Source organism: Sceloporus occidentalis, unplaced genomic scaffold (assembly GCF_023333645.1).
Source record: "Sceloporus occidentalis isolate IW3139 unplaced genomic scaffold, rSceOcc1.0.p SCAF_3, whole genome shotgun sequence".
NCBI classification, from domain to species: domain Eukaryota; kingdom Metazoa; phylum Chordata; class Lepidosauria; order Squamata; family Phrynosomatidae; genus Sceloporus; species Sceloporus occidentalis.
Window position 1 is genome coordinate 87,340,091 of NW_028316983.1, and position 13,247 is coordinate 87,353,337.

Below are 13,247 nucleotides of genomic sequence, written 5' to 3' on the forward strand. Positions count from 1 at the left end.
TCCTCTTCTTTCCACTGACTTTCTCCCCTTCCCTGACCTGGTAGAGACACCCACTACAGAAACTTTTGTGGTGTCTAGGATGAGCCAGGAAGAAGACTCTGCTAAGTCAGACCTTTGTTTGAGAGTGGGCAAATACTCATGCCAGAAATAAAGCTAAAGCAAAACCAGAGTTCTCTTCACTTTGGCCCATGGACAGTAAGGGTGGGTGGGTGGATCTCTCCTTGAGACTAGGGTTGGGCACTGAGTCCCACCTGAAATAGCCAAAAAATGGACCATTACAACTCCTATGTAAACAAACTCATTGTGGAATTATCAATCAAAAGTGTAACTAAATGATCAAGATCTATGTACCGATACTCCCTGTGGATTGAGGCGGGATTACAACAATAGAAACAACATTACAAGATAAAAAAACTACAATTTCATATAAAATACACTCAATAAAACAGGAAAGCTGCTATCAATACAATACATAGACCAAATCATCATTTTAAATACATATCTTTACAAATAAAGGTGAGGTATTTCTAACTCTCTCATAGCAGATTGGGTGGATAGGCTTGCCGGAAGAGATCCGTCTTAAGTGCCTTCTTAAAGGCAGCTAAGGTGGTAATGAGACGGATCTCCTCTGGCAAGCCATTTCATAATTTAGGAGCTACGGCAGTAAATATCCTGTGGGAAGTTGTTGTTAACCTGGTGTTTACATATTCTAATAAGTTCTTCCCAGTTGTTCTGAGAGTGCGGGGCGAATTGTGTAGGGAGAAGTGTTCCCTCAAGTAACTCAGACCCAAGCCATGTATATATATAATGTATGCATGTAATTAAATATGCATTTATGTGTGATGGCATTATGTGAGCACACAGAATCACCATGCAACATCTCAAGTGGCACAAAGAAAGTTGGCAGAAGATTCCTATGCTTTGGATCTTGTCTTTGCTTATTCCAGAGGTGATGCAAAGTGGAATCCTGGGGTTGTATGCACCCCAGCCTGTTTTTGCAGCCACTCTTTTCCCCAAACTTCCCCATTTTGCCCTTTATCTAGGAGAAATGGGAGTGATTTGCCTGGCTTGAAAGTCTTAGTAGCAGTCATTCACCTTTTCAATTGTCACAGCCCCTTCCCAATTTTTACACCAAAAATGTTCTATTTTAGCAGTACTTTTAAACTCAAAGCCAATTTCCCACCTCTGGCCTACCTAAGGACCCATTCACACCACACAATTATAGTATTTGTATTCCACTTCATCTGCCACAGCTGCATCCAAAGAAGCCATGACAACTAAAATGGAATTATACTGCTATAATTGTAGTATGGAAGGTTCCATGGTTCATAGATGTTTAAGGAATCCTAGGATTTTCAGTTTAGGGAAGCATATTGACAATTCTTAGCTAGAGAGTTCTGGTGCCTCTTCAAAATATAAGCTCCAGGATTCCACAAGATGTACCCATAACAGATAAAGTGGAATCCTATTGCTTTAACTGTCTAGAGTGGAAGGCTTCATATGGAAAGCATGGGACTGTTTCAGAAATTCATAAACTCATATTTTCTATGGTAGCTCACAGACTTGACAAATGTGAGTAATTTGCTTAAGGTAATTATATTTGAAGAAAAGTAAATAGTGTAGATCATTGTATTATGTGGTCAAAATTAATTGCATTTTGCTGAGAAGATGCAGCATCAAAATGAAATGAACGTCTTTTTACTGATCTTAATGGGAAAATTACTTTCTTCTCTAACCACAAAAACATTACAGAATAAAAGTTTTGGAATAAGCTAATTTTAGTGAAATTATTTTTTAAAAATGGTGGGAGTAGAATAATGGTTGCAGCCTTAATTTTTCAGCATTCAGAAATGGGTAAGCATTTGTATAGACTGCTCCTCCCTGCAGGGAGTGTACAGACCGACAATCAGTGATGTCAGTTTCAGCTAAATATAAAGGCGAGTTTGTCTAGATTTTTGGAAAAGAACCCAGAAGTTCTTAATGGAACATGGCACATTTCCAGAAGACCAATGCCAAGCAGCAAAGGATGAGTAAAGAAAACTGGGCCACCAAAGACTTCCAGCAGTCTGTCTGTTCAATTTTGTATCGACATAATTTCAGTTCCTAATCAATACCGAAGTCCTAAATGGAAGAGTAAGCTCTTTGAGCATAAGGGGCAAAAGTTTATCTACTGTCTGCCAGCCTGACCTTTGAACGTTGTAATCTCCTCTCAGACTTGATACTTCTAGTGTAACAAAAACTTAGTAAACAAATTCTCTTTAAAAACTCTTTATCTATGGTCCGATATTTTGGAGAGTGTTCACTACTCCAGTGAATTCTTTTGAAGGTCCCTGAGTAGGGTTGCCATCCCTAAGGACCTCCAAACCGGGAAAAATGTAGGACAAGGTTTAAAAATGTAGGACTTTTTTTTTTTTTTTAAATTTCCTGGCCAGGAAATTAAAAAAAAAAGGTCCTACATTTTTAAACCTTGTCCAAGCCCCACGGAGGCCTTGGAGGACTCCACAATCACGGAGCCGCTTCCAGGGCCTCGCTGGGGCCTGGGAGACAGCGTCTCCCAAGCCCCAGGGAGGCCTTGGAGGACTCCGTGATCGCGGAGCCACTTCCAAGGCCTCACTGGGGCCTGGGAGAAAGCGTCTCTCAAACCCCAGGGAGGCTTTGGAGGACTCTGCAATCGCGGAGCCACCTCCAGAGCCTCGCTGGGGGGGAATCCCGGGGGCGGGGCCAAACCGGGGCGGGACCGTGCGGACCCGCCCCAAACTGGGAAAGTCCCGCCCCCAGGCGGGATATGGCAAGCCTATCCCTGAGGAAGGCCTAGTGTGGCCGAAATGCATTCAGCTTTTTAAATACTAATAAACAGTTGACTATCTTTTAAAAATTTTTATTAAATTTTTAAAAACACTACATAGAATCATAAAATACCATAACATACATTGCGAAAAATTTTTTTTCTCCACAACATATATCATCTCCTACTTTACACAAACATATATTTTCAAATCTGCTCGTCTTTGCTTGTACAATCTTACGATTTAACATTCTATCCTTATTTGATCTAATTAATCTATTTGGCGATGACAGCCATCCACTACTTACCTCTTTCTATTCCATCAACTCAATACCTTTCCTTATTCCCTTCTCTATTACCTTCCTCCTCAAATACACACACTTCCCTTTCTCCTCTCTTCCCTTCTTTCTTCTCTGACCTCTCTCTCTTCCTCCTCTCTATTCTCTTTGCCTTTATTTCATTTTTAAATCCTCAACAGTTGACCATCTTTGAGCAAGTGGAGCTTGTCTCCTCTTTGTTTGCCAAGTTTGAGGCTTGCCAGAGCTCCTTCACATAAGTCAGAAACTATGGCTTGCCATTCCATCTACAGTAGGCCATTGCCTTTTACAATTATTATGAAAAACTTCCCACAATTGTTCAGAGTAGCAAATATGCACTTACTGTGTTTAATTTTCATAGAACTTTGGAAATATAGGTGAGGCATGGAGAATTACTTATCCAAGTTGGGCTTCTTGGCTGAGCCAGGATTTGAATCTAAAGTATCAGAAGCCAAATGCAACTCAGTCTCCTACACTTAAAATTGTGTTCAACAATTACATATTACTTTATATTTTTTAGAAAGTGTATTTTTTAATGTAATAGACCTGTCTTGTGTGTTGATCTGTACAACAGAAAAATGGCACTTAAAATTCTTTGTGTGGCTCATTAGGCTGAAATGTGTAAAAATGGTTCATGTCTATATAGTCTGATGCAGCATTTTGATTTTTGTACAAATCAGTGGTGGCTGTGGTCGCAGGGTATAATTGGCGTTTAAAGAACATTAATTATAACACATTCCCACAGCCCTACAATGAATGGAGCTGTGCTGCTGCTCAAGTTGTGAAGGAAGACTGAGAACAGTGGAGTCTGAAGCTTATATTTGGTTCAGACTTTGTTTATAAATGAAACTTGAAAAGTACATGTATTCTGGACATTTCGTGTTCCTGGTCCTTTCACGCACACATACACCTCATCCAAGGTTTTTTATGGAACCACATGAGGTTACTGCAAATACATGGTAATTATAACTTCATATAAAATGGCCAAGAAAAGGAACCAGATCTCTAACAGCAGCTTCAAAAGCCTATGGCAGGTTAGGGTTTTGCATGAGTTTACACCATGTTTCCTGATCCTGTCTCTTAGACTCAGGGATTGAGGATCCTTGTCACTTGTCAGTCAATTCTGGGTTCTGTCTGGGATGAATGTTGGAGTAGTCAAAATACCTAGACTGGGATACACTATATGACAAACCAGATTGATTTTTAAAAAAGAATTGCAAAAATTACCTCAGCAAGGATTACAATTGCTAAAAATTGGAAGAATAATGGTGAAATTGATGTAAATGAATGGTTAACTAAAGCCCTAGATGTAATAGAAATGGACATTATAACAATGCAACTCCAGGATGAGGGTACATATGAAATAAATGTGGAAAGACTGTGGAAACCACTGATAAGTTACTGTGAAATAAGATGGGCCAATGTAAAATAATGATTTAAATAGAAAGCAAATCTTATAAAAGCCTCTGATATAGATATGAAAATGACATGATATATATGAATGTTTACACAGAAAATGATCAAATGAGAATAATTTTCATAAAGGAACTAACAGGTTAGGAAGGATTAAATTTTCTAACCCGTAATTAACAGTTATTGCTGTTAAAATGATATGCAGTTAAATTATAGAAGAGATATTCTGCAGTCTTGTTCATTGAAACATAAACATTTACTTAAAGTGTAATTGTGAGATGAGGTAGATAATATATTCAAAAATTGAGGAAACTTGTTAAAAGAAATGCTGATTAAGCAAACATAATTATGACGCCAAGCATAGCAAAGGGAAGAATTTTTGTTTGTTGTTTTTTTGGTTTTTTTTGGGGGGGTAGAGGAGAAAATATCAAGATTTAGTGATGTTTGGAATGTACAAATCTTATGTGATGTATATATGTTGTAATAAAGAATATTTTAATAGTAATAATAATAATAAAAAGAATTGCAAAGCACACCTAGTGTGCTTGGACAGTGAACGCTTACAATACATTGAAATGCATGTTACTTCCACTAGTGAGAGACCCACTTACATTTTCACACAATGAGGAATACAATCAATTGTGTAATTCAAGTTTTACAATCCTTTTCTCATATTAGCCATCCTAACCTTCAAAAAAGGTTTTTAAACTAGCTCAACCAGTCTCAGAGACAAGCAGCAGTAATGCTACGTGACTGAATGGAGAGTTATTGCAGAAGAAGTGTTTTTACTTGAAACACATTGGGCTACAGTATTGCTGTTTCTTAGCGGAGGTGGAATTTCTTCTATTTTTCCCCATCAGTGCTGCTCTTGTTCGTCTTTTCAGCTTTTCTGAGAGAGAAAACACTTGTCCCATACTATAGAAAACTGTGGGAAAATCTTTTTTTCATAGTCTTGGCTTCTGTAGTACTGAAAACTTTATATGCAGATCTTGTTCCACAGTGACCAGAGGGAGATCTTGTTGTATGCCAGAAATGTACATAGGCTTTCCTCTGGGATGTGCATTTGCACTGTAAGCCACAAGAGGGAAGTCTCTACCTAGGAACTGAGCTGGACTACAAAATGCATGCATCTTCAAGGATTTTTGTGAAAGCCAGATTTAATGGAAAGATACGACTTTCTTCTTTTCCTTCAACATGTTACTTTCTGTATTACTTACTGTAGTAGATTTTTTAAAGAGATGTAGCAAAAGAGGAAAAATAAGTGCAGGCACTGCTGTCCTCTATTACTGACTTGCATGTGTATGCCAAATGGAGAAAGAGGGTAAAATCCATATACAGTTATGCTTCAGTTAATGAAGGAGAAATGTTCCTGGAAATTATTCCTTTAACAGAAAATTTGGACCCAGAGGCAGAAATAGCATGAAATGAATAGAAATAGATTTCTATACCACAAAAAAGAAAAGTGGAGGAAGATGTTTTAACAAACTTTTTCTTCTAAACTAACAATATACATATAAGAAATAAAACAGCCAGGTCTGGTAAGCCTTGCATAGGTAAACAAAGACTTTTTGAACTTTCTAGAGACTACTTGAAGGCTCCTCCCAAAATATATTTAGGGATGACTTTTCCCCTTCCTTTAACCAGTGTCCACTTTTCTTGTGGTTTACATTTTGGTGACCAAACTTGCACATCTATGGGTTTGTTTGTTTGTTTTAAAAAATAGCATTCTGAAGGTAGCTGGTGAAGCAGGCTTATATGCTTTCCCCCCTGTTTTCATGTTGAAAAAGGGAGCACATTCTTTACCTTGACTTGTGTAGGAAACGCACACAATTACAGTAGGACTCCATTCTTCCTTAGTTCAAGCTCCATTACTTTGTTTATTGCAGAGATGATGCTGCAACCAGACACTGAAAGTCTGTGTTTCTCCAGCCCTCTTTCACCATCTTCCCAATGCCAGTGTTGCAAAAAATAAAATTAAAATAAAATAAATGTCCAGCTAGACAGAAGATAAGGAGGAAAAGGGAGGCTGAGAAGTGATTTTAAAAACTTTGTAAAAAGCAGCTTTGCTGTCAGAGGCTTTGTTAACTGAGAGATACTTGTATTAAAAAGCTGTGGCTAAATTGGACCAATTTAGATTTAAATCATGTTGTAACTTAACATCTACTTTGGGTGTGTATTACATAGTGTAGCTTTTTACAGTGATCATCATAGTCATTTTAATCTGGTTTTAGTAGAGAATGAGGCCATGTCCAGTCTTCCCTTCATGCCTGTTTAGTCTTGCATGTTACACTGGGATAAATGGGCCAGCCACTGTGTTATGAGTTAACAATATGGCCTCAACTTTAATGCAGTTATAGCTATCATAAATCAATCATAATCAGTGATGTCATCATATATTGACACGGTTGACACAGTGTAAGCACATTCAGGTCAAGGGGACACAGGATCCAATGGTTCCTTGATCATCAAATGGTCAAGCAAGGCTGCTATGAGTGCCTGTCAGGTGCACATCTACGGAGTTGAGTTCCCCAGGCCAATCAGTGAATCTAGTCTTAATGGTTAGTGGAGGGGTTATCCCAATGACCTCCTACCCTTCCAAGGGCTTTTCCTTTCTCCCAATTTACCGGTAACTTGTGCCCAGTGTCCCCTGTACCTTTTCATACCCGCCAATTGTGACAGAGCAGAATGTGTAATGGACATAATCGTGAAAGAAATCTAGATACAAATTAACAGCTAATACTAAAATATGATAGCACAATCTTGACAATCACACAATACATCAACTACAAGAATCTGTAGTAGTAAGCAACAAAAGGGAAAACAGCCCCAGGGAAAGAGGAAAGCCCATGTTCCAGCCCATCCACCATCATCTGGCCTCAGAGGGAGAGAGAGGTAGACCAGTTCCATTGGGCCTAGCCCAAAGTAAGATGAAGAGCCCTCCTTCCAGCCCATCTGCCATGGCTCCAGAGGGAGAGAAAAGCCAACGAACTTGATCCCTTCCCCACCACCATCCCTTCTCCTTTTGTGTCATGTCTTTTTAGATTGTAAGCCTGTGGGCAGGGACCTGTCTAATTAAAAAAAGAAGAAGAGCCTTTGTGGCTCTGAGAGCCTTTGTGGCTGAAGAGTGGAGTATAAATACTTTAAATAAATAAATAAATAAAATTTCTTCCCAGTCCCTAAAGGTGACCAGTGAAAGCCTTGAGTGATGTGCAAAGATCTGGTTGAAAATGGCAGGCAGCCACATCCACAGGCATATTTATACTTGTGAGATCATATTGGAAGTCTCGTGAGACTTAGCATGATATTAATGCCAGATCTCATGCAAAGTCTCACACAAAGTCTCACAATGGTGAATCCTTATGAGACTTTGAGCAAAGAGGACTCCAAGTGGCTACTCTGAGTCCTCAGAAGCCTTGACCCTGAGAAGCCTGGTGCAACATCACCTGTCTGGGCAGTGTTAGAGTGATTTTTTGTTTTCCATGTTCCTTGGACCCTCTCTGTAAAATAACCTGTATTGTCACTGATGAATTGAAAACTACAAATTTAGCCAACTCTAGTAATAAATAGTGGAGTCCAGGTGTTGTTAAATCACTCTGAACAAAGTTCTCATCATTTCCACTCCAATATATTTTGTGGACATATAGGTGGCATTTTGGGGGGGAAATGCTGTGAAATGTTGCTGCAGGTCTTCAAGTCGTTTCTCACTTATGGCAACCCTGTCAAGGGATTTTCCTGGTAAGATTTGTTCAGAGGAGATTTGCCATTGCCATACCCTAACACTGAGAGAGAGTGTCTTGCCCACCTATGAGTTTCCATGGTTGACCAGGATTTGAACCCTGCTTTCCAGAATCATAATCTGATGCTCAAACCACTACATCACACTGTGAATTGTTACCTTACTTAAAAGGACATCCATTTGAAATAAACTTTGAAATGAGAGGAATTGTACTGCGTTTAATCTAAAAGAGGCTGTAAATTAAGAGAAAAACATGACATTGCCCATTAGCTCTTCTGATTGTTGTATACCTCATTTACAGTCTGTATTATGCCACTTTGGCTGAGGAGCGCTTTCTGGTTATTAAAATAACAGGGAGAAGGAAACTGTAGGTAACTGAGAAGTTGTGACTTCCATTTTAAGAGTGACCTTTAACTTGCTAGACTCCACAAAATACCTTTAGCATGGCATTGCCACATTTCCAACAGGACTTACTTTCTCAGCATTCATCTCTTGATGAGGAGCGGGTAAAAAGTGGAGAGCCACAAGTGGAAATAAGTCATTTTATAAATCTGCTTAGCTGGCTGAAACCATCCTAGCTTTGAATTCATTTGGAAAGCTCAGCCTGGGGGCAACAAATCAATCAATGCTTCTGACACAGGGACTGACCTACTGCACCAGCCCTCTCTGCCTACCTCCTCCACCTGAAAAAAAAATATAGGACAGAGTTTCATTGCTGTTCAATCCCATTGCTGGTGAATCAGGAATCACCGAGCTGTGCTACTGTGGTAATTCATAGGCTTTAAAGACTTTCTGATTATCCATTTTCCTACCATATCGCAAGGTGGATTTGTATGTATTCTCTTTGACAGTGATCTTTCAGAGCAAGTGCAAGAAAAGTTCTACAGTTACAGAAACCACATTCATCTGAAGGTTCAAGGAGCTATTTTAGGGTGTAGAACTGCTTCACCGAACCTCCAACCAGGATCTGCTATTGCTAGTTATCCAGGCTGATTTTTAAGAATTTTTTTTAAAACTGTTGTTACCTGTTTTTTGCATTTAATGTATTTGTACAAGAAGAATCATGGAAGATAGTCCACTGCCAATACTGACTTTGCCAACAGCTCCTTATTATGACCAGAAACCAGGAACTAGTGGATTACGGAAGAAGACATACATTTTTCAGACCAGGCTAAACTACCTGCACAATTTTATCCAGAGCATATTTTTTTCCATAGACCTAAGGGATCGACAAGGATCTACCATGGTGGTTGGAGGAGATGGGAGATATTTTAATAAGCTTGCAATAAAACTGATAGTTCAGATGGCTGCTGCCAATGGGGTTGGTATATCAAATATGATTATGCCACTAATACCTAATGGATCTTTGATGGGCTCCTTCTTAGCATGTCAAAAGGTCTCTAAATTTTATAATGCACTAATACACATTTTTTTCTAGGATGCTGTTAGTTGGCTATTAAAGAGAAAAGAGATTTCAGAGGGAAAAACTGGCATAGTGCTCTTGAGAACCATTGTCATTTGATGTTTTCTGTAGTCTGGTTTTGAGAAGAAGCTGAAAACTGATGGAGGTATTTACAGGAGTAGAAATATTACTAGTCACTTGTTTTTGTGTTACCTCCAGGATGTGATGGGTTGTTATGCCAATTTTAGGGTAATATGTTCAACTACTGAGGTAGTTTTGAAATAAATGGACGTGTTAGTCTCCTGTGGTATAAAAAGGAGAAAGGAAGGGGGAGGGAAAATACCAACCAGTATTGCATCTGAAGAAGTGGGTTTGTATTCACAAAAGCTCATGCAGATATAAAAACCAATTAGTTGTAAGGTGATGCTACATTTCTTTTTCCCCCTCTCCCTTCCTTGTTCCTTTATGTGTTTCAATTTCCTCCCTTTCCTCCTCCTTCGTCAGCATTGTTAGCTGGCACGAGTTTTATTGTTTTTATTGCATTGGTTTTAATGTGTTTTTAGTATTATTGTATGCTGTATTATTGTATGTTTTCCTGTTGTACACCGCCTTGATTTTAAGAAGGGCGGTATATAAATATATTATTATTATTATTATTATTATTATTATTACTGTGATGCAATTACAAAGTACGTGAAAGAGAGATTTTGTGGAGGTTTTCCTGCTTTGCTCAAAAACCTAAAAAATTATTTCATTATCCATCTGAGACAGTCACTAGCTGAACTGACAAAGCATATTTTCAGTTTCTCAATGGATATAAATAGCTGTGCCATGAGAATTACTAGAGTGCTTGAAAACAGTGATGTTGGCTAGGTTAGAGTGATATAGTTTTTCTTACATGGCAAGCTTTTGTTCTGGCTATATTCCACAAGTTAGGAATTATTTCTATCATTCCGTAATAATAAATTAAAATTATATTTTCTATTCTTTGTAAACTTTTGAAGTATCATATTTAAAAAAGTCTGTTTGAGCCTCTTTTGCATGCTGTTTGTGCCACATATCAATATAGTTAATGTTGAAATGAAATCAAATATACATTCTAGCCAATGTAGAGAGATCTTGAAGCACCTTGGAGACTACTTGAAAGAAAGATGTTGGCAGCATGAGCTTTCAAAGACTTCAGTCTGCTTTCTCAGATGCATTTATTTAAATGCATCTGAGGAAGTAGACTGAAGTCTATTAAAGCTCATGCTGCCAACCTGCTTCTTTCAGTTAGTCTCAAAGGTACAATAAGATCTCTCTATGTACTGATTCTACAGACTAACATGGCTATATCTTTGAATTCTAGCCAATGTAGATACTGTATTTCCCATATAATGTCTTCCAACTTTCATTGGTTGTTCCATTAGTTTATTAACAAATGGTAGGTAGCAATCATTAATTTGAGAATGAGGGACCAATATAAAATAATAGCTGTGGTCAGACATCACAATACGCTAGTTACCATGAGTATAATGTATTTGCATCACACTTTGATTTACTATAGTTTAGTGTTTCATCAAAATCCTAAACTTTGGTTAGTGTTAACTATGCTTTATTTAAATAATATGCTTTCACAATTCATGACTTACAGTTGATAACTTCAAACAAATAATAGTTAATAAGAAGCATGGTTTCTTGTGTATACAACCTTTGGCTGCACCAGATGGGAGGGGAAATATGGGATCCCAGGTTTTACTCCAGCTCTTTCTCATTCATTTGATCTGAGCAAGGTCCATTAAGTTAGAATGGAGAAAGTAAAATCAGCCAGTTTGGTGGACTACAGCTCACATAACTCGGTTAAGGATGGCTGCTGCTGGTGTTGTGTACTTTTTTCAAGTTATTTCCGACTTACAGTGACCCTAAGGTGAAGCTGTCACAGGGTTTTCTTGGCAAGATTTGTTCAGAAGTGGGTTGTCTTTGCCTTTGTTGCTAGCTTTAATGGTAAGGACGGTTGCTCAGTGCAAATGCCTTTTTGCATACTGTAGAGCCAGGGGAAGATTATCTCATATACGGTTATATTCTGCTTGGTATAAGGCAAGAACCCTTCCTTCTCTCCTCAAAAAACAGAAGAGGATGGGGATATAGGCTGTATTGTCATCAGGCAGTTTCTAGTACAGTACAAAGTGCCCTGGCACATGTTAAAGACTTGAGGAACTCATGGTATCAGAAACAGCCACCACTGGCTGTCTTACTAAACTACATAAAAATTAATGGTGAGTTAAGAGAGTAAGGAGAGCCCTCTTAGATCTTGTCTCATCCAAAATCCAGTTTTCCATAGTGATTAGCCCAAAGCCAATGGCAGGGACTGGGAACCTTTGTCTCTCCAAATTATTGGGCTACAATTTCCATCATCTGTCAGCATTAGCTGGCTGGAGCGAATGAGAGTTGAAATCCAGCAATATCTAGCAGACTCCTGGCATATCAGCCTAGTAGTAGAATGTGTGGACAATAGGCATCTGCTGCTGCTGTTGCTGCTGAAATTGCAGTTAGCATACCTTATATACTCGACTATAAGTCGACTTCATGTATAAGTCGAGGGCAGGTTTTGGGGATAAAATTATGGATTTTGATATGACCTGTGGATAAGTCAAGGGTAAAAGTTAGGGGCATGTAACAAAGGATGTAAAGGATGACGCAAAGGAAAATGATGCCAAAGAACTTATAAAATTCTGGCAGGCATAACTGTTTGTGCTCATCCTAAAGGCTGAATGGATGAGAGAGTGTAGGGGATCCATACTTCTAAACTCTCACCTTATACCACTCTAGTCAGAGAAAGAGGATGGCTCCATATATTCTGGGTCAAATTTTAGCTAAAATTTCTAGACTTATACATGAGTATATACAGTATATCTATCCTAAGCAGATCCCTTGATACTTGTATCTTCTGTGGATTCATTTCATCCCCTTTAAAGCCATTCTGGGGTCATTACCAGATCTTAATCAGTGATTAGAAAACTTTCTAGACTGAAAGTGCTAGAATCCTATAGTGTCTGTCCTGGCTAGGGGTTCAGGGAATTTTCATCCAAAATAACTTTTTCAGGGTCAAGTTGTTATCAAGATTCTTCATAATTGTATAATTTATGTGCTCTGTGAAAAAGCAACTCTGATAAAAGAATTGGAGAGTATCTGCTTCAGACTAGTGAAGCTGATACTGTGATCCTCATATTATCTAAATGCTCTTTTGGATTAAGACATTTTCAAGTTTTGTTACTGAAGTACAGTTCTTCAAGGCAACCTCTCAGCAGGTTAAATGCTGACATTCTTAAATGCATGGAAACAGAATAGAGACTAGAGAAGGGACTCTCTTCTGTATTGTATTGTTCTCTTTCAGTTTGTATTGCTATGATGTTCAACAGCTTGAATAACTGCAGCTGTTTCCCTTTGATGTGCAAAATACTGAGGGAGATGAAAAGAATAGTGTGGATGTGCTTCCCATTTTACAGTACAAACACACAGACTGTTAGCCTCTTGAGTGCATCTGGAAAGCCTAATATACTCAATTATGGAATTAAAGATGGGGTGTGCCTATGCATCTTGATAATAAGGATGCTG

The 13,247-nt window shown here is 38.5% G+C and overlaps 1 protein-coding gene across 2 annotated transcripts in view; it reads left to right on the forward strand.

The window, feature by feature from the left end:
• PGM1 (phosphoglucomutase 1) overlaps positions 1-13,247 on the forward strand; it is a 36,302-nt gene that overhangs the window by 4,383 nt on the left and 18,672 nt on the right. Inside the window, exon 1 of one of the 2 annotated variants that reach the window (XM_089515337.1) lies at positions 9,279-9,572. The exons of the other annotated variant lie outside the window; for it this stretch is intronic. Coding sequence (XP_089371463.1) covers positions 9,315-9,572 — 258 coding nt within the window. The 5' untranslated portion in view covers positions 9,279-9,314. Of the gene's footprint in view, positions 1-9,278; positions 9,573-13,247 lie in introns of those variants that run through there. 2 annotated transcript variants of the gene reach the window in all.